This window comes from Marmota marmota, unplaced genomic scaffold (genome assembly GCF_001458135.2).
Source record: "Marmota marmota marmota unplaced genomic scaffold, marMar, whole genome shotgun sequence".
Classification (NCBI taxonomy): Eukaryota; Metazoa; Chordata; class Mammalia; order Rodentia; family Sciuridae; genus Marmota; species Marmota marmota.
In genome coordinates this window covers 251,955-272,270 of record NW_026000138.1, presented here as the reverse complement: position 1 = coordinate 272,270, position 20,316 = coordinate 251,955, and the positions used below count along the sequence as shown (strand labels likewise).

General features: G+C 59.6%; 1 protein-coding gene across 1 annotated transcript in view; it reads left to right on the top strand.

The window, feature by feature from the left end:
* The first annotated feature begins 17,013 nt into the window (after positions 1-17,013).
* Positions 17,014-20,316, top strand: part of LOC107156336 (transmembrane protein 132B-like) — a 223,127-nt gene continuing 219,824 nt past the window's right edge. The window contains exon 1 of the mRNA XM_048785489.1: positions 17,014-17,263. Coding sequence (XP_048641446.1) covers positions 17,197-17,263 — 67 coding nt within the window. The 5' untranslated portion in view covers positions 17,014-17,196. The remainder of the gene's footprint in view (positions 17,264-20,316) is intronic.

Genomic DNA, 20,316 nt, shown 5'->3' with positions numbered 1-20,316 from the left:
ATAGCCCTGTCATGTCACCTCTGAACATTCTTGCACCGCACCACACTTGGGCTTCTGAACCTCATATCTGAACCATAACAACCCCGAGATCCTTTACTGTGTATTTCCTATAAATGAGGATTTTCTTTTAAATAGCCACAGCACAATGATCAAAAACAGGGAATTAACACGGACACCGCTGTTATCTGATTTACTGATAACATTATTATTGCCTAATAATGTCCTTTATAGCAGAATAAAGTCCCGGATAGAGCCGAGTGAGTGCGGGGCTCCTCGTCTGTTCGTCAGAAACTCCTCCTAGGACTTCCTTTTCCTTCCAGGACGTTGATGTTTGGAGGATGACGGGTTTCCATTAGGTTACGAATACCTGGCAGGGCCACACACAGGCGAGCCCGGGCCCCGTGGAACACGTACTGGGGCCACTAGCTGTCCCTCGGTCCATTCCTGACCATGAAACCTGCACCACTTGGCGGTGTGGGTTGCCGGGTTTCTCCACTGGTTGGCTGTTGAGTGGCCACCACAGCTCCACCCCAGGGGTCTGTGGCCGTCCCGTCACTGTCCACCTGGAGAGGAGGGCAGGAGGTCCCCTGCAGTACGGGCTCCGTGCTCTCTGATGCAGGTCCTGGCAAGGCCCCACGCAGGGCAGCCGGATGGCCTGGCCACCCTCAGGGACGCGCTGCCCAACTGAATGGAGGAAGGCAACTCCTGTTCCAGATCCACCCCCCAGCGCCCAGCTGGGGTCGTCCACCCACTTCCGTGTTCTCATTCGCAGGGCCGTGGACGAAAGCTGTCATCTTGATGGTGATTGGTGGGCAGGGCTGTGCTGGGAGCGGTCTTCTGGATGATGATTGGTGGGTGGTGAGAGGGAACTGTCACCTGGATGGTGATTGGTGGACTGAGGCTGTGGTCGGGAGCCAACACTCTAATGGTGATTGGTGGGCGGGAACTGCCACCTGGATGGTGATTGGTGGGTGAGGCTATGGGTGGGAATTGCCACATGGATGGTGATTGGTGGGTGAGGGCTATGGGCGGGAACTGACACTTGGATGGTGAATGGTGGGCGGAGGGGGGGGGGGGACTGTTCGGTCCCGCCGAGAGCCATTCACAGCTTTCTGCATCTCTAAGTCGGCCTAGAGGTTGGGAGAGGAAGGCAATTTCCTACTCCCAAGGGAGAGTTCTTTAACATTTTAATTACTGGTTTTTGTTTTTTCCTAAATTTAATGCCTAACAATTCAGCCCTTGCACAGTATTCCATTGGCTGAGTGTTTTGTCATTGAGACCTGTCCCTTACCCGTGGGTGGGATCTGTTTATGACCCTTTGACGGGCAGCCTCACCTTCTGTGGCAGGGCTGGGGCGAGGCCTGGGGCCAGGAGAGCGAGGGGGCTTCATCCCTGAGCTGTCCTGAGCTTCCTGGCCTCTCCTGGCTGGGCCTGGCGGGCACCCTGTCCCGCTCAGCTCATCTCTGCCCATGTCTCCCCTCACGGTATCCATCCAGGCCCGTGTGGAGCGTGAGCCTCCTTCAGATGGGGGACGGGCCTGCGCCGAGGGCTTGGGGTGCCTGAGGGCACAGCCCATTCCTAACGGGACGAGATGAGCTAAGACCCTCTCCTGGACCAGCTCGGGCTACCTGGTCAGAATGCCATGTCTGCCAGTCTTGGCCGCTGTCCCCCACACGGGTGTGATTAGGTCACATCGGGGCCCATCTGCAGCCCTGGTCCCTCTGGTTCTGCTTCAGGGTCCAGAAGGTCCGAGTCCGGGACAGTGAGCGGCAGAGCTTGGGACCCAAAGCTGACAGCATCGGGGCTTGAGGGGGTGCTGGGGCCGCACCCCCCGCACCAGGCCCAGCCCGTACCCTGCGAGCAGTCCAGCTGGTCGGCAGGGAGGGACCGACTGTAGTGACACCTGGGGGCTCAAGGGCTGTCGAGGAGCCGCAAAACACACTCCCAGTATGGTGGCATTAGGACCTAGACACAGGTCGTAGGTCACAGGAAGCACGACGTTACCGTCACCCATACAGCAGCAGAGCCAGGTGGCAGGGAAATTACCCATGGGTGGGATCCGTCTGTGACCCTTGGCACCACCCTGCTGCCCTGGACACCAGACACTGGTCACCAGAACAGCTCCCTCAGACCAACTGAGGGTCAGGTGGCCAAGTGCTCTTCACACACCCACACCCACACACCCACACACACCCACACATTCCACACACTCACACACCCACATATCCTCACACCGTCACACCCACACACCCTCACACCCACACATTCCATACACCCACACACCCACATACCCTCACACCGTCACACCCACACACCTGCACACACCTCACACCCACACATTCCACACACTCACATCCCCCCACAGCCTCACACCCTCACACCCACACATTCCACACACCCATACCTCTCACCCACACACCCACACACACACATTCCACACACCCACACACTCACACCCCCACACACACATATTCCACACACCCACACACTCACACCCACACATTCCACACACCCACACACCCTCTCACCCACACATTCCACACACCCACACACCCTCTCACACCCTCACACCCACACATTCCACACACCCACATACCCTCACACCCACACATTCCACACACCCACACACTCACACCCCCTCACACCCACACATTCCACACACCCGTACACCCACACACACACACACCCTCTCACCCTCACACCCACACATTCCACACACACCCCACCACCCCCACTCATCTACATACCCACACCCACATTCTATATACCCACAAACTCTCACCCCCCAAATACACCCCCACACCCTCACACCTACCATTCCACACACCCACATACTCACACCCGCACACCCACCTGCACACACACCCACATACCCACAACCACACACTCACACCTGCACACTCACACACCCTCACNACCCCCCCACTCATTCTACATACCCACACCCACATTCTATATACCCACAAACTCTCACCCCCCAAATACACCCCCACACCCTCACACCTACCATTCCACACACCCACATACTCACACCCGCACACCCACCTGCACACACACCCACATACCCACAACCACACACTCACACCTGCACACTCACACACCCTCACACCCCACACCTGCACATGCATGTGGGAGGCAGGTGAGGCGTCAGGAGCACGACTCTGGGCAGCCTGGGTGGGATCCAACCCTGGCCACGTCCACCTCCCTGGGGTGTTTGTCATCTAGTTGCGTCAGATGACAGGAGATGTACACAGTGTGCGGAAGAGGCAACCAGTGCCGCAGGTGTCAGCTCTGACCCTCTCAGCCTGGGTGGCCCTGGTGGAGGGACAGGTCCACCACGGCGCCTGCCTTTCTTTTTAAAAATACCTTTATTTTATTTCTGATTTTTTTTTTTTTTTTTATGTGGTGCTGAGGTTCGAATCCCAGTGCTTCACACAGACTGGGCGAGCGCTTGGCCCTGAGCCCCAGCCCCAGCCCTTCTCCTTCTTTTGTGATTATTCTAGTTTATTTCTATTTTGAGCCCTGTTCTTCTGTGGCTCCCTGAGTCCCAGTCAGTCTGGGGACACATCTTACTAATTTTTTTTTTTTTTTTTTGGTACCAGGGATTGAACCCAGGTACGTCCCCAGACCTTCTTAGCTTTTATTTAGAGACAGGGTCTCGCCAAGTTGCTTAGGCTCTCACTGAGTTGCGGAGGCTGGCCTCTAACTTGTGATCCTCCTGCCTCAAATTCCTGAGTCGCTGGATTACAGGCGGTACCACCACACTCGGTTTTAGGATTAAAAAAAAAAATTAGAGATGCACCTCCAGCTCACCATGGTCCATATCAGTCCTGGGGTCCTAAGCCTGCCCTGTTTCACGTGGACCAGCCACTTAGCTTGGTCCCTGTGGATAAGTCCAGAACTCACAAGTGGGATTTGGAAGATGAAAGGACAAAACTTTTGTGTCTAATTTCATGGAAGTCACATCACCCTGAGGCCTGTCACATGCTAGAGAGGGGGAAGGGATAAATGGCCAATTCTATCAGCCACACAAGGACAGAGTGGACACTCATGGGGCCAAATGCAGGACTGACGCCGCACCTCACTGCGATTAGAAGGCAGTGGCCACTCTCAGCTCCTGGCTGCCCTCTCCAGGTGGGGGGCTGCTGGCCTGCGCCCTCTGTGCCCCTGCAGTTTCTGTCTCCTGCAGCCAGTTCTGGGGGCCTGCGGTTCCTTGAGGTGACCTGAGTTCCAGAGCAGTCCCCAGCAGGCTTCCCACCTCCTTCATCCCAGAGCTGGGGACAGTCCCTCCTGGCACAGACCCTGACAGGCTGCTGCCCTCTGACAGCAGGTGCCTGCTGCCCTGCACGGGGTGGGCTGGTGTCCTCTGGTGGCTGAGTGCTGCTGTGGGGCCCACCTCAGTGGCCCCCAGGGAAAAGCCATCTGGACCTTGGGGACACAGGTGTGCCCATATGCAGTTCTCAGCACACTGGCCAAGGAAGCATTCTGGGCTGTCCTGGGGCTGCGGTTGGTAGATGGCTGTGCAGGGTGGGGACAATGTTCTTTCCATCGTCCCTGTCCCCTCAGCGCTGGATCCCCCCCACACACATCATGCCGGGCAGCTTTGGCTCCTCTGGTCATTGAGCAAGGTCACCACTGAGTCCTGATTCCAGCCACCAACCAGAGAGGCCGTGACTCTCCTCCAGTTCTGTCAACCAGCCTGTCGTACCCGGATCCCCAGCCTTGGCGCCCGATCAGTGACACCAACCTGCTCGAGTGCGGGGCACTGCTGGCCTGGCCTGATGTGCTGACCTGCTCCTCGGGCTCAGCCAGGATGGACGGGCAGGACGTTGCCAATCTCTCTAGGAGGGAGCCCTCCTGGGCCACGGTGCCCACCAGGAATCCAAGGGCCCAGTCGTGGGCCAGGTGCTGTCAGGCCGCTGTGGGTCTGAGGGAGACGGGGCATCCCTGGGAGAATCTGCCCAGGTGAGATGGCCCACAGTGACCACCTGAGACACGCAGAGCAAGCCACCTCCCCTGGCAAGGGGCCTCAGAGCCACCTGGATGTTCCAGATGCTCAGCGTGCCCCAGATGTCCCCACACTAAGTTCCAGCAGCCCAGGGGATGTCCCACCTATTGCTGGTGGGATGTGGTGAGGCCGCGAGGCTCCCTGATGTGTCCCATCAGCTGCGTGCTCTCGGGGGGTCCCTGAGCAGCCACGTGCTGTCGTGGTTGGATTCAGGAGCTTCAGCCATGGCTGTGGCAAGGAAGGGTGTCCTCTTGGCCTGTGGAGCTCTGAGGCTGTGAGACTGACTTGACAGAAGCCAAGGGACCTGGGCCCCTCTTTCTGTTAAGTCCCTGCCCTCCCCTCAGCCCTGAGGCCAGCACTGCTGTCCTGGCGGCCACGTGCAGCAGCCCTGAGATCTCAAGGCAGGTGCCCTGCTGGCCCTTGGTCAGTCAGCCGCAGGCACACAGTGACGTGGCTGGCTGATCCAGGGTGACATCCTCATGCCATCAGGGCCCGGAATCCTGTCCACATGTTGACATGGTCAACATGTCAGAACTGCCCTCAAGTCTAAGGACATGGCCGAGCCAGTCTCAATCCTAACTTTGAGGCCCGCATCCGGACCCCGGCTCATAACTGGTTTTGGGGGCCAGGTGCCATCAGGAGATAGGCCTGCCGCAGGCCTCTGGCCCTGGAAGGTCCATGTGAAGGGCCACTAGCCAGTAAGAGGTGTGAGCGTGTTGCAGGGTCCAGGGCGGCTCTTGGGGTCCCGGAGCAGCAGGCACAGAGACGGGGCTGTGATCTGGGCTGAGGGAGGACGGGGATGAGACCCTCTGCCCTGGGATGGGTCAGTGCCCTGGGAAGGTCTGGCCCTGCAGAACCTGCCACCTGCAGGGGCAGGTGCCTGTGGAAGACCCAGGCCACGCTGTCCACAGATATTGTCCACCACAGCCGGCCACAGGGAGTGAGCTGCTGGAGACACCTGCAGCAGTGACCTGTGTGCCCCCTGGGAGGCCAGAGCATGGTCCAGGCTGGGACCTCAGAGGGTGTGTGGAGCTGCCCGCCTGGTGGGGAGCATAGCCTGAGAGTTGCAGGGCTTCTGCCCTCCAGAGGACACTGGAACCTGGTGCTGGACAGCGTCCCCCAGGTCCCATGTTAAAGGCTGGTCCCCAGAGTGGCACCGTTGAGGATGGGTGGGAAGGGGCCTGGTGGGAAGAAGTTAGGTCATTGGCAGGGTGTGCCCTCGAACGTGGCCGTGGGACTCCCGTCCCTTCCATCCGTCTTCTGCTTCCTGGCTGGAGATGACACTGATTTGCCCGCCACCTGCTCCCCTGTGGCCCTTGCCAGAGGCCCAAAGTCATGGGGCCACCCAATCTTGGACTGGCACCTCCAGAACTGTGAGCCAGAATACGTGTTTTATCTTTATAAGTTAATGGCCTCAGGTCTTTCGTTACAGTGGTGTGCAGCTGACTCGATGGACATGTCTTTCTGCCCTCGGGCCGGGCAGGGCTGGCTTGTTGCCTTCTGTTGGCGAAGCCTGACCTCCTACCAGCTGCCAGCAGGGCCCAGCTACAGATCACCAGGCAGGCAGAAAAGGGTGCATTTGGAAACGGGTGGCCATAAATTGACAAGTGAAATGGGAAGACATGGGAGGCTGGGGGAGAGGGGGAGGCTGGGGAGAGGGGAGGCTGGGGAGGGGGGGAGGCTGGGGGAGTGGGGGAGGTATGGAGTGTGGAAAGTGTGGATGTGGGGAGCACCTCTTGCGTTTCATCTCACTGGACAGAAGCAGGTCTTCAGGAGGGTCTCAGGACAGCCAGGTGGGCGTGGGGTTGGAAGCTAGCTCTGTGGAGTGACTGGCAGGTTCTGGATGATGAGAACAGGGACACCCCATGCTGGGGCGGGAGCAGTGGGCGCAGGGTTCTGGTCCCCCTGTGGTGGAGGCTCCTGCCCCTCTGGGCCCTTCTACAGGGCCTGTCTGCAGGCCGCCATTCTACGTTGGGGTGGGACAATATTAAAACCAGAGGCTCCTGGTATGCAGGTGGCTGTCGCCCATCGCACAGGAGCCTGGTTCCATGGATCGTTCCCTGCTCACTATGGGGGTCAGCGCAGCTCTGATGGCAGAGAGACTTCCGGCCATCCCTGGGTGGATGCTCTGGAGTTCCAGGCCAAGGGAGCAGCCTGGTCCCCCTCGCCCGCTGTCCACTTCCCTCTGTGAACACGGGACTTGTCCGTCTTGCCTGTGGCTGTGCCTGTGTCTCTAGCACCTCACAGGACCCAGCACACAGTAGGTCCTCAGAACACTTCCATGAACGTGGAGAGTTTTCTGTTGCTGGGTCATAATGACCCTGAACACAGCAGCTTTCCAATGGCCACGCGGCTCGCAGTTCTGCAGGTTGGGGGTCCGGCACCGTGGGAGGTCCCCAGCTGGAGCTGGGACCCTCTCCACCTCAGGGCTTGTGGCCTCGCGCTGTTCCTGGTTGCGGGAGGAGGCCACCCTGGTCCTCAGGATCCCTCTGTCTTCAAAGCCAGCAGGGGGACCTCCCACGCTTTGAGTCTCTTGCACTTCAAATCCCTGAGTTCAGCCTGGGGTCTTTTAGGAATCACCCAGGAAAACCTCCCTTTCTGTCCCCTGTGATGTCACCAAGTGCATCGTGTTCGCGGTCCTGGGGCTTCTGCAGGGAAGGAATCTCGGGGCTCTAGGGCCTCTGTTTACCAAGGACGGTAAGAAGGACGGAGCTGCTCACTCCAGCCTCGCTCTTCCCCTCAGGAACGGTTTCCTGCCCAGCCCTCTGGACACAGCTCTCTGGTGGCCGGGAGCCACTTCTTCTTCTGCCTGTGGTGTCTGCAGAGCCCTGTGACCTGGCTGCAGGCCTCCACTGGGGCCTCTGCACTGGTGCTGTGGTCCTACCTCAGGGCCTTTGCACCGTCTGCCCCCACTGCCTGCAGGGCTCTCTTTCCTACCCGTGAGCCTCGTTCCCTCAGACTCGGTAAGTTCTTGCTCAAATGTCACCTTTTCACATCCTCTCCCCTGCTTAAAGCCACCCCCTCCCGCACTAAAAATACTCTCTTTCCTTGCTGAACGTCTCTGCTCTCGTTTCCATCTGACCTGGTGCTTGGTTTACTTATTTTCGGGGCTGACGGCCTGTCTGCAGCACCTCTGTCCACCTGGGCTGGGGCTTTGTGGCCTGGACTCTCTGTCGTGTCCCCCGTGCCTGCGACGGTGCCTGGCTCACGGCAGGGCTGGAGTGAATGAGGCAGAAGGAGAGCGGCCTTTGCTTTCTGAGCCTCCTTCTCCCTTTCTGCTGGAGACCGGGCTGAGGCCTCCTCCCCGCAGCCTGGTTATGTAACCAGGGCTCCTTGACGGGGCTGTCAGCGCCACGTCAAGTGGTTATATTTAGTGTTTACAGCCTCTGCGCTGCGCTGCCGGAGCTCTCGCGGAGAGCTCTGGGAATCGGGCCTGGCTTCAACAGGGAGAGAGGCTGCTGCCTCCATCCCAGGGGGCCTGGGGGCTGGCAGGACACCTGCTGTGGCCGCAGCCAGGCAGCCCTGACCAGGGCCAGCATCATGCTCTGAGTGGCCGAGCGAGGCTGCCAAGGGAGTTCTGCTCTGTGAACCACAGAGGGCAGGTGGAGGGTGGGAGTGGGCAGAGCCGCTGGAGGCCAGGTCTAGAGCTCTGCAGGAAACATGCTCTTCCTCTGTGGTCCTCCCTGGACGCCAGCTCTTCCTCCCTCTGGAGAAGATGCCACTTGTTAGCCGTGTAAACTTAATCCAGTCACTTAACCTCTTTGGGCCACGCTTTAGGGAAGCCAGTTCTGAGCCTGAGGCGAGGCGTGGGCTACTGGTCAGCCCCAGGATGGATGTCCACCTTCTGGGGAGGAAGAGCTGGCGTCCAGGGGGAAGCAGAGGGAGGAGGATGTGTCCTGCAGAGCTCTAGACCTGGCCTCCAGCCCCCTCCGGAGGCCTGGCTCTGCCCACGCCCTTAGGCTCTGCGGGCCAGCCCTCCCTCACAGGAGCCCCTGGGCTTGCGCTGCCCACCTTCCTTGCCGTTTAACGAGACCCTGTTCTAAGTGCTGGCCCACAGGGTGTGGGGGAAATGCGGGTGAGCCTTCCAGGAAGCGCCTTTCAAAGGGAAAGACGGGCTCTTCTGTTCTTCCTTGCCTGATTGCTGGAATTTGAACACAATGACAGGCACTCAGCAACCCTTTTGGACTAGGAGGGACTTGGGGTGTGGAGGCCAGTAGCAGAGGCAACGGAATAGAAGGAGCTTGGGTTCTGGGTACCACGGCCCTGGGTGGTGGCAGGCAGGCCAAGGGGGGTGTCCCTCGAGAAAGACTGTGTTGCTCCCAGCTCCTCAGCCCCCCTCTGTCACAAGGGCTGCAGTTCCTCCTGCTCAGGGCTGGACCTCCTGCTCACTCTGTGGGCCCTTCCCATGGCCAGGGTCACGCTCTGCCCATGGGACCTTAGCAGGCAGGATGCAGGCGGGTCCTTGGGACTGCTGAGGTTCCACCACTGTCTGGAGGGCTGTGCCACGGGGCCTGCTGGCCCAGGGCAGCCAGCGAGGTCTGACCATGGGGCCCGAGCTGCAGCTTGCAGAAAAGCCCAGCTGAGGCCCGCTGGGGTCAGCTGACCCTCGGCCACACTGTGGAGGTGGGGACGAGTCTGGCTCGGGTGGTTGGTTACACGGCGTCATGTGCTGACAGCTGCCCTCGGCAGGTCCCCCACAGCACCCCGTGGTGGCTTGCTTCCCTTCCCTTTGTCCTGTGCCCAGGCTCCGGCCTAACCCGGAGCATCCTCCCAGTCTGCCTGGCGGGGGGAGGCCCATCCCGGAGCCCCGGAGCCTCAGCCCATCTCTCCTGCCGTGCCCTCTCAGGAGTGAGGCCTGCAGGGGGAGAGGCTAGGGCATGTGGCTCAGAGGTCCCTGCTCAGCGCTGTGATAGGGAGCAGGTGGGGCACTTTCCCTGGCAGGTGGCACCTGCCACAGAGAGGTCCAGGGTGGTGCTGGGTGGCAGAGAGGCCTCGCCTCAGAGGGACACTGGCTGCTGCTGAGTCGATGGGACCATGTGTCCTCAGGTTCCCAGAAGTGTCCCTGCACGTCTTGGGGGGTTGGTGACACAGACATCCCCAACCCAGAGGCTCATGGAGGGGTGACCTGCCATTGACAAGGGAGCAGCTGACCTCCCCGGCACTGGGTCAGCCACCAGCCAGTCCTCGGGTCCCATGGTGTCACCTGGGCTGGGGTTCTTCCCTTCTTGCTTTATTTAGTCACGTCTAAGAGACAGCGTTGTGTGTATTTATACAAGGAGGTGGTCGCAGTAGGATCAGGTGAAGTGGCCGAGGACGCGCCATCCAGGGACTTCTCACAGTGCAGCCACCCAGGGCAGGTGCACGAGTGGACACAGAGCCCAGCCTTTGGCATCTCTGAGGCGTGGGAACTTCAGTTCCCACTGTGTTCTCTGTGGGCCCCGCTCTCCCAGACCACCCGACTCTGAACCCAGCTTCCACCCAGAGGCCTGCAGACCCGGGTCCCTGCTCCCCGTTCACATCAGTGGAAGCCGCTCTCGGTGCTGACCAACATGGTCTCACTGGGGTCATGGCTGTAGCTGTGGCCTTGTCCCCCGGCAGTAGCTCTTTGTGGTCCTATTAGCAGTAGTGTCCTCGCGCAAGAGAGGAAGAGCATGGGGGTGGCCAAGAGAGGGTCTTGGGGACAACCAGGTGTCCGTTCAAGCATCAAGTGCCATCGATTGACTTGGGGCACATTGGTAACTCCTGAGCCTCCGTTTCCTCATCTGCAAAGTCCTGTCTTCCTGGGACAGTTCGGTGGCTTGCAGATCTTGGCAGATGGCAGGAGAGGGTGGTCAGGGTCAGCTGACTGGACTGCAGCACACAGCTGGCCCCCTGAGCTGAGGTGGCAGGGCTTCTCCTCCAGGTCGGGGGGCAGCTCTGCGCCCTGTGGGACGCTCCGGGCCTGCTGCCCTGTGCCCCACCAAGAATCCCTGCCTTCCACGGAGGGGTCACCTGTGAACCGTGATGGCCCTCCTGCCTAAGGGGACGCGGCCACAGACTCCCTGCGTGGAAGCCCCCCTCCGCCCCTCCTCTGCCTGCTGAATACAGAGCGTGGTTTGGATAGGGGCCGGCAGGGAGGAAGCCCCTTGCCAGCTCTCACCTGCTTTTCACGTTGTCTCCACGTGCAGGGGACATCTGTGGTGTTCATCCTGTCCTCTTTGTACCCATCTTCTGAAAACAGCACCCCTGCTCTTCCCTGGCCCATCCCTCCTGCTCCCAGGCTGGACTCCTGGCTCCTGGGCTGGGCCTGTGACCCAGGGCTGGCTAATTAGCATAGTCCATCCCCCTGTGCATGGTGATTGGTTCAGAGAGAGAGTCAGGTGACCTGAGATGGCCAATGATATTCCTCACCTGTCATTCTGCCCAGATTGAGTACTAAGGGCCCTGAGCCCCTAGAACCAGCAGAGCCTGAAGTTTGATTATTCAAGCCAATATTTGTTCTTGTTGTGTTGGGATTTGAACCCAGGGCCTTGGACATGCGAGGCAAGCTCTTCCCCTTGACTTAGGTTTTTGTCTTTATAAAAACTATAACACCCGCATGAGCGCTGCAGTTCCAGACAAGAACACTCGACTCCTGGTAGCCTGAGTGTTTAGACCAAGAGAGACCAGGGCGGTCAGCACTGCCCCTGATCCCGGCCTCCTGCCCTGCGCAGCTGGACCACCCACCCCTGCAAGACCCGCAGCTGCGCCAACCCTGGGCAGCTAATGACAGGGAATCCCTGCGAGTGCTGGACGCTTTCCCCAGGAAGCCCCCTAGACAAAGACGGGAGAAAAAATGTAATTGGAGAGAAATGAGAAAGTATCTCAAAGCGCGCAGAGGCGGTCAGGAGATAGCGGTGGCGATGGGGACAGCCGGCGGAATGACGAGGCTCTCTGCCACTCCGATGGACTTCTCGCCAGAGCCCTGCTTTATCACTTTAAAGTGATAAATGACAACTAGCAGTGATCCTCGAGCCTTCTAAACTTCCTTGGAACCACCTGCGGGATATTCACAGATTGGCAAGGATAATGAGCCCGTCCCTGGAAGGGGGGACTCTGACGTCATCGAGCAGACGGCACACTTTATAAAGCTGGACTACAGAACAACAGGGTTGAGGACCGAGCCATCCCCCGACCCTGGCACCGCCGTCCACTTTGGGAATCTGGCTCCGTGCAACTTCACCAAGAGGCTCCGGGGGTGGAGACACTGCCCTGCACGCACCTGTGGGGTGTGTTTTGGGAGTTCACCTGAAGAGCTAACCACGCACATGTGTGACGGACCAGGACTCTCCCTTTCTGGTGGTGGCTGGAAGCCCCGGGCATGCCAGGCAAGTGCTGCACCCCTGTGCCATGGTCCCCACCCCAAGACTTGGTCCTTAGCAGTGACAGTTGTGACCAGAAGCTCAACAGTAGGAAAACTGGCGGAATCCACCTGGGCCTCTCCCCTCAGGACATACTGCACCCACCATCCGTCTTGTCCCACAGGAGAACGTGCCCAGGGTGCAGAGAGGTGTTTGTCACCGTAACTCAGTGCAAAGAGCAGGCTCTCAGGGAGGGCGTGCTGCTTCGACGTTTGTCCTCTGAGTTTCTGCCAGGAACATGTGATTTAGGAAATAATCTAACGTTCATAGAGGAAGAATAAAACAAACAGAATTTCCTGATTTTCCTGCCTCTGTCTTTTCAGTGATTTTGTGAGTGGTAGATGCACATTGCTGAGCTTGTCCGACCCTGCCTTTGTCAGCATGCAATACCCTGTCCTAACAGCAGAGCTTAAATGATGCCATTTATCACCTCAGTGAGTGGGTGCCTTGGAGCACTCACGGGGTGACAGAGCACCTCAGGATGTTGCCAGGATCTCTTTCTCCTTTGCTACCTGTAGCTGCTGGTGGACACTGTGGTGCCTCATGGTCATGAGGCTGCCAGAGTGCTTCCCATCACACCTGCACTCCACAAGCTGCTAGGAAGGAAGCCGGTGGAAAGCACAAAGGGCCTTTGGCTCTCTCAGTTGTTCATGGACAGCAGCTGCCTTTTGCTTCTCATTGGTTAGAACCAGGTCACATGCTTCCTCCAGAAAAGTCCCTGGCTTCTGGGAATGTGACTGACTGATTCAGTCCCCTGTTCCCAGAGTGGGGTTCCAGTTGCACTTGGCAAACCCCAAATAATTGGAGTTTGGGTAAAAAAACTTGTATGCAAATGTCTATAGCAGCCCTTCCAAAAAACATCCACCAACAGAGAACAGAGAACAAATGTGCTGTGTTCACAATGGAGTACTACTCAGCCACAAAAAGGAAAGATGCAGTGACACCTGCCACAGTGGGACAAGCCTTGAAGATGAGCGAGTGACAGCCAGACACAGAAGGACACATCTTGTGGGTCTGTTGATGCTGGAGTCCAGCAGTTGGTGGGTGCCAGGGGCTGAGGGAGTGAGTGGGACTAGTTTTCTGTCCGGGATAAAGGAGGTAGTGGTGACAGTCACACAGCAGTGTGAGTGTCGAATGGTGTACTTTAAAATGGTCAGAATGGACATCGCGCCTGCATGCCTCGTGCCACCCCAGGAAGCCATCCATGCTAGGCATGGGGAGGTGTCTGGGCTCGGGCACTGCCAGTTATTCATTAGTCCCGTGGTTTCCAGCCGATTCGAAATATGCTCGGAAGTCCCACCCGGCAGGGAGTGCACCCCTGTGTCCCGGCAGGCCAGTGCCCGGTGACACCCAGGGAGCCTGCAGCAGCTGTTCCAGCCAGGCCCTTCCTCCCTGGGCTCCCGCTCTGGGGTTGGCCTGGAAGGGCACTGGTCCCCTCTGGGCTCAGTTTCACAGGCTTATCCAGGCCCAGTGCCACCCCTCCATCCCCCTCCGTGCAGCCCACATTTGCAGGGCTTCCTTTGTGACAAGCACCCCCGACGTCCTGCCCACGGTCACCAGCTACTTGATGAGTAAGACGGGGTTGCGGGTCCAGGGAAGCAGACCGCAGGAGGAGCCCTCATCGGAAGAATAAAGCAGGGGCGGGGACAGAGTGACACGGCCCTCAGAAGAGGTCCCCTCCCCTGCCACAGGCCAGGGCCTGGTCTCGGGACGCGCTGGGCCCTGGCCTTCCTGCTCGCGCGGCCCCTCCCGGCCCCTCCCGGCGGTACAAGGCGACAGTCAGTCCCGTGCCGCTCCGGGCGGGGGCGCCCGCGGGCTCCTGCTCCGCAGCAGTATTTGCAACGGAAAATGGAACCTCAGTCTCTGCAGGACAAGTCGCAACCGGTGGGTCCCGACGCGGCGACCGCCTGCCGTTGCTCACGTTGGCGGTGCAGAGGCGGAGGGGTCGCTTCGCGGCAGGGTCGCGCAGGTGGGCAGGCGCCCGGTCTGGGACGCGGGCTGCGCTTCCTCCTGTGGCCCCGGTCGGGCCTGCAGTGCCGGCTGCAGCCACGAGATGGCACTGTTGCTCTTCGCTACAGCCTGGCGGGTGCGTGGGCCGAGCCGGGCCGGTGGAGGATGGGCAGCGCCCGAGGGAGCCGCTTGGCAGACGCCTGCTTCGGTAGGGGTGGCGGGGCGCGAGCCGCTGGGCCCGGGCTCCGGGCTCCGGGCTCTGGCTCCCCGCGCTTTCGGAACCAGCCTCAGTTTCCCCGTCTGTACAGGGGGAGACTTGGGGTTGTGCGATCCTTCTGCTTCTGCCCCAGACTGTAAAGTCAGCAGGCAGGGGTGTGTGGGTGTGTGGGTGTGTGTGTGCGTGAGAGAGAGAGAGAGAGAAATTCTGGGTCTTCAGCGAGGGGTAGGGGTGCCTCGTAGTCACTATTGCCAGTCCCTAGCCTTCCCAGAGTCCTTCAGAATCCGGGAAGATCCCCACCCCCATGACTCCAGGGACAAACCTATTACAGATTTAGGCACACGGTCCTGGTTAATATGCAGAAACCCTCCCCCAACGACAAGATGGGCTGGGGCTGCTCCACACACCAGCTCAGAGAGGGTTAGAGGCTTGTCTAAAGTCACACAGCTGGGGCATGGAAAAGCCACCCTCCTCTCCTTAGTGTCCAGGTCACTCAGCACCACTAGCTGGAGGAAGGCATATCCCAACCACAGCTCTGCCCTGGAGAAGCAGGGTGGCTCTGTGAGGTGGGATGGGGTGGCTCTGGGCCAACCCCTGGACGGTATGACCCCAGGTTTGTGTCTTGTTGGACGATTTGTGCTTGATCTCAACACACACCCCACAGAAGAACCTCTGGACTCGTCTCTGGTCACAGATCGCCAACACTCACCATCCTGGTCAAGCACATGGTGTCCCTGGGCGTGAGCACCCTGGTCTTTCCCTGCTGAGGCTCTCTCCTGTTTTGTGTGGCCATGTGATGAGTTGCCCCCATCAGAGACTCCCCCAGAGGAAAGGCCCTCCATTTATTTCTGTTTCCAGGCACACAGTAGGTGCTCAACTCTGCACATTCTTATGCATGAGTGGGAGAGATGGGAGGTGGCTGGGGACCCCAAGAGAGGCTGGACAGCGTCTCCAGGACCATCCTCCTGGCTGGGGAAACAGTCGCAGGGAGGGGAGAGAGGGCTCTTCACAACTGCAGGGAGACCCCCAGTCACATTCTCCAGCCACTCCGGGGACTGCCAGGGAGCCTAGAGGGGCTTGGCCAGGGCGTTGGCTCCTTGGGAAGGAAGCCTGTTAGCAGCAACAGGAAAGTCCCTTTATGTCTCCTAATTAACCTGGGCTGGAGACTGGCCACCTGCCCTGGGCTCTTCCTTCTTTCTTTTATCTAGGAAGAGCTGATGCTGCCTCTGCTAATGAGCCTGTCTGTACTAATGAAGCAGGTGCCCGGTCCCTCTCCATCCCCCTCACCAGCTGGGAGGGGGAGAGGATTGTTCTTCTGATGTGAGCTCTGGGCGCAGTGGAGGAAAGTCGGATACATAATAATAATGGCCATAATGAGAATGATAATGTCGACAGCAGATACCTTCACACGAGCAGTTATTTCCTAGGTTGGGGCTTTGTCTGCGTTACTGGGGACACCAGGTGAACACTGTCAGGGACAGGGAAACTGAGGCTCAGGGGGGCTGGCTTGCCCCAGGCTGCACATGGAGGGAGTGGAAGAACAGGGGTTCTCCTCCAAGGCTCTAGACTTCCCTAGGCCTCTCCACCGCCCTCATTGACTGTTTGCAAAGTTTGACCCACTTTTCATGGCAAACAGAGACACTGGAGCTAGCATCTCTTATTATGGGGCTGGGGTGGGGCAAGGACTCCACCAGGTGGGCCCAGGAACTTTCCAGGCATGGGGGGATACTGTAGAAGCCCCCACTGTTCCCAGCCCCATGAACTCACTGTTTCCCCTCTTGGCTGGCTTAGGTTGGGGGTCTTTCGCAGAGGAGGACTAGTGGTTTCTGCTTCCCCTGTGACTTGTCACCTCCCTCCCCAGTCTGGCTGTGGCCCTTCCCATGGCCTGGAAGAATCTAACCACCGGGCACCGTCGGACCCTGCGTTGGGAACTGGTCGGCAGAGCATCAGGAATGTCCCCTTTCCAGGAGAGAACTCCCGGCCTTCGCCTCCGTGCTCCTCAGGCCTGTGAGACACGGGGAGGCACCTTCTGCATTAAACAAGAGTTCCAGCTTCGCACCCTAGACATCCCCCAGACGCCTTCTATCTGTTCCAGGATCCTTGACCGCGCCCAGCCTGCGCACCCCTCTCCCGCCCGGGTCCCAGAGCTTGCAGACACTCCTCACGTCGCCCCCACTCCCGGGGCATGCCCTCCCCCTCCCCCGCGGGCACCCTCAAGTTGAGCCAGATGTATCACGGGACCTCTAGTCTGCGCTCAGCCTCGCGCTGTCTGTCCCCCGCAGACACCTCCTCTCCAGACGTCGCTACCCCATTCCGAGGGCCCTCCCTTAGCCCCCTGGCCGACCTCGACCTTGGGACCGCCCATCACTACACCCCTAACACGCCAGGATCTACCTGAGGACCCCCCTCTCCGCACTCCGAACCCCTCCCGCGGTCCGCGGCCCCCGCAAACGCCCCAGACCCCGGNCTCAGCGGAGGAGACGCCGCCAGCCCCGGCGCCTGCGTCTGGGGAGGAGCAGCGCGCTGGGAGCGAGCCATGCCCGGCGCCCGGGCGTAGCCGCCGGGGCTGCTCCCGGGAGCCGCGGGCCGGGCCGGGCGCGAGAGGAGCAGCCCCGCGCCGCGCCCACCGCGCGCAGAGGACCATGCCGCCCCCGGGCCGGGCGCCGCCGCTCGGGCTCCTGCTGGCGCTGACTGCGCTCCGGTGCCCAGGTAACGCGTCCCGGGACCCCATCTCCGACCCCGGCCGCCGCGCACAAAGTTGGCTCCTAAACGGGGTGGCAGCTTCCGTTTCTCAAGTCCTTGGCAGCTTCGGTCTCCGGGACTTGGACCGATCTGGGGAGACCCTGGGAGCGCAGGGGCCCCAGCGCGAGAACCCGCCAGCCTTCCTCTCTAAACCTCCTGCTTTCCTGCGGATCCATTCCGGGCGCACGGGGGCAACAGACGGGATGCGCTCAGCCTCTGGAGGCGGGTGGGGGCGCGCCTCAGCAATCTAGCCCCCTCCCTGCCCTGCCGGGGGACACCCCCCACGTCCAGGTTCAGGCGGGGGTTTAGCTGTTGCAGGGGTCCATGGAGCTCTTCTCCCAGCTGCCCGCTGCCCAAGGTAGCACGGGCCGTGCGTTCCCAGGACACCTGCGGGGCCTTGAGGCAGTCTCAGCCTGCGCTGTCTGGCTGTCCGCAGCCCCTCCCCGCGCCCCGTTGCGCTCCTCTGTTTTCATTTCCCTCAAAGATACCCCCTCCCCAAGTAGCCTCCTCTAGCCAAGGGCCAGCGGCTGCTTGCTTCCTGAAAACGTGGGTTGTCCTAGCGCCCTGACCCCAAGGCGGGCCAGAGAGGGTAGCAGTGGCCAAGCGGCCCCCAGCGCGCTCAGGGCCGCCTGGAATGTGGTGATGTTCAGAGCCACTGCCCGGGTACTAGCGAGCTGGGCTCCCCGCCGGCACCGGCGCAGCTGTCGCCAAAACACAGTGAGTGGCGAAGGCAAAATAGTCAGGTATTTTCTGTCTTGGCTGGAGTTTGGAAAGCTTTCTACCACCTCGGTGTGGCTGCATGTTGGTTCCAGGGGAAGCTTGTCCTGAAGTGACGGTGCTTCCCCTCCCCCCACCCGAGCAGGGGAGAACGTCTCCAAGGCTGGGATGAACAGGAGTAGTCACGAGCGACATTCATGTGCGTCTGGGAGCTCAATTTTCTAGACCTTTTAAAATACGAACCCATGATTTGGGAGCAGGTAGCTCTTCCCTTAGAAAAATCTCTCCCCATTTGCTTAACAAACAGACCCCACAGCCGGCAGAACACAGTAGAAAAATACAACTTTAACTTTCCAGTTTCAACTGTCTTGGTGAGGTTGCAGTTGGGAGCATATCTGCATGCCAACTTGGTGTGTGATGCATTTGCATGGCAAAAGTAAATATTGTCTTCCCTCCAGATGCCCTTAAGTGACCCCAAATATTTAATAAGACCTTCAGCTTGGGAAACCTTCCCTGAGAGACACCAGGCACTGGCTTTGGCTGGGTCCACAGGGTGGCCTTGGGCTCCCCGTGAATGGATCTTCAACAGCTTGCCTAATGAGCAGCTGCAGGAGCCCTTTTGCTGTGGGGGTTCCTCTGTGGCACATGAGAGGGTCTGCTACTGGGGTTGGGCTGCTTCCTCTCAGCGGAAGCCCTGGGACCTGTTTCCAAAAGTGCACAGTCCCTCAGACTTGAAAATTGCAGTTTTGTCACTATTTTGTTTCTCCACGGGGGTCAGCATTTGCCTGGATGTGCTCGGAAGTGACTCTCGGAAACCTCTCAGAGACACTGCCTGCCTGATGCTTTGTAGGAGAACGTGCTGGTCTCGTCCCTCCCCCAGCAGCGGGAGAGCCTGCGCCTGGCCCTGGAGGCCTGCTTTTGGGGGGGAAGGGGCCCCTTCCCTGAGAGCTGCTGCCAGCCTGCCCCAGGCCCTGCTGCCCTCTGCCCTCCCCCAGGGTCTCAGCTGGACACCTTGGTCAGGCAAATGCCACTGGGGCAGAGTCGCTGTGCCACTGAGGTTCTTGGACGCGCATGTAAGTCTTTATGTTCCCACCAGGGACATAAAGAGACGACAGTTTGAGAACTCTATATTTAGTACTAGCTCAAAAACCAAGGCTGAAATTCCTGAAAGATACCTAGCTGCCTACACTTGGTTCAGAGGAATTAACCAGAGCTTCCTTGGAGCTGTGTGGGTTTTTCAGATGTCTCCGAGGGGCCGGCTGCGGCTCCAGGAGAGGGGCTGGGGGAGCTCAGCGGCAAGGGCGCGCTCCCTGGCACACGGCTGTGCCTTTGCCCCTTCCTGCGTGGGTAGCTGCCATGGTAAAGAGCGTGGTGGGTGGACTGGCTGCTTTCGGCCTCTGAGCACTGAAGCATATGGAGCTGCGCTTGGGTAGAGTCAGCACAAATCCCCCAGCTTAGCGACCAGGGGGCCCCATTATTCAAGCCACTTTTGTGCCTGCTGTGGCTTTGCAAATTAGCGGCATGGTCACATCCCTGCTGGGGAAAATGAGGTGCCTTGCTTCATTGACCCATTATGCCCAACCCATTATGCTGGGGTCTGTGCAATTGGGTGGGTGGAGCATGCCCCTGGCAGAGGGGCCCTGTGAGTGGGCCGCTGGCTTGCAGGGCAGAGGCACTGCTGGCACCTTGGTGTGGCAAGCAGAATGTTCCTTCACTGTGGTGGTGTTTTGGAAGGGGGGTCTGCCCGTGCGTGGCTGCTCTACGGAGAGGTGGGACTGGGAGGAGGTGGCAAGTGGTATGCAAATGCTGTCACCTCCCCCAGTGATTTAAGGGTGGCACAGTGGAGGTTCCCAGAGTAAATCACTTCATGCCTCCCCCCCCACCGGATGCAGGAACCGGGAGGCGTGCGGCTCCTGCTTGAGATCCGCTGCTCGGCGGCGCCAACAAAGCCCCGTGGTTGCCATGATCCAGGGGACAAAGAGAAACCCCTCGCCTGTTGGCTTGGAGTCCGGGAGGGTGGTCTCTGGGCCAGCGAGGCCCTTCAGGAGCCCCGTTCCCAGATGAGCCCCCACTTCTATGCGGTTGGGTGGCTCCTTTCTTCTCTCCCGGTCTAGGTTTGAATGGAGATGGCCGGGGATGGAGAGGGTCCATTTCCTTCAGGCTATGGGACTCAGCAAGTGCACTGCCCACTGCACGAGGGGAGATGGAGGCAGCTGGTGCCACAGGAGCGCTGGGTGACCGTGCAGCAGAGTGGTGGACCTTTAGGGGCAAGAAGGTGTTGGGGACACAGGGGAGACAGGGGA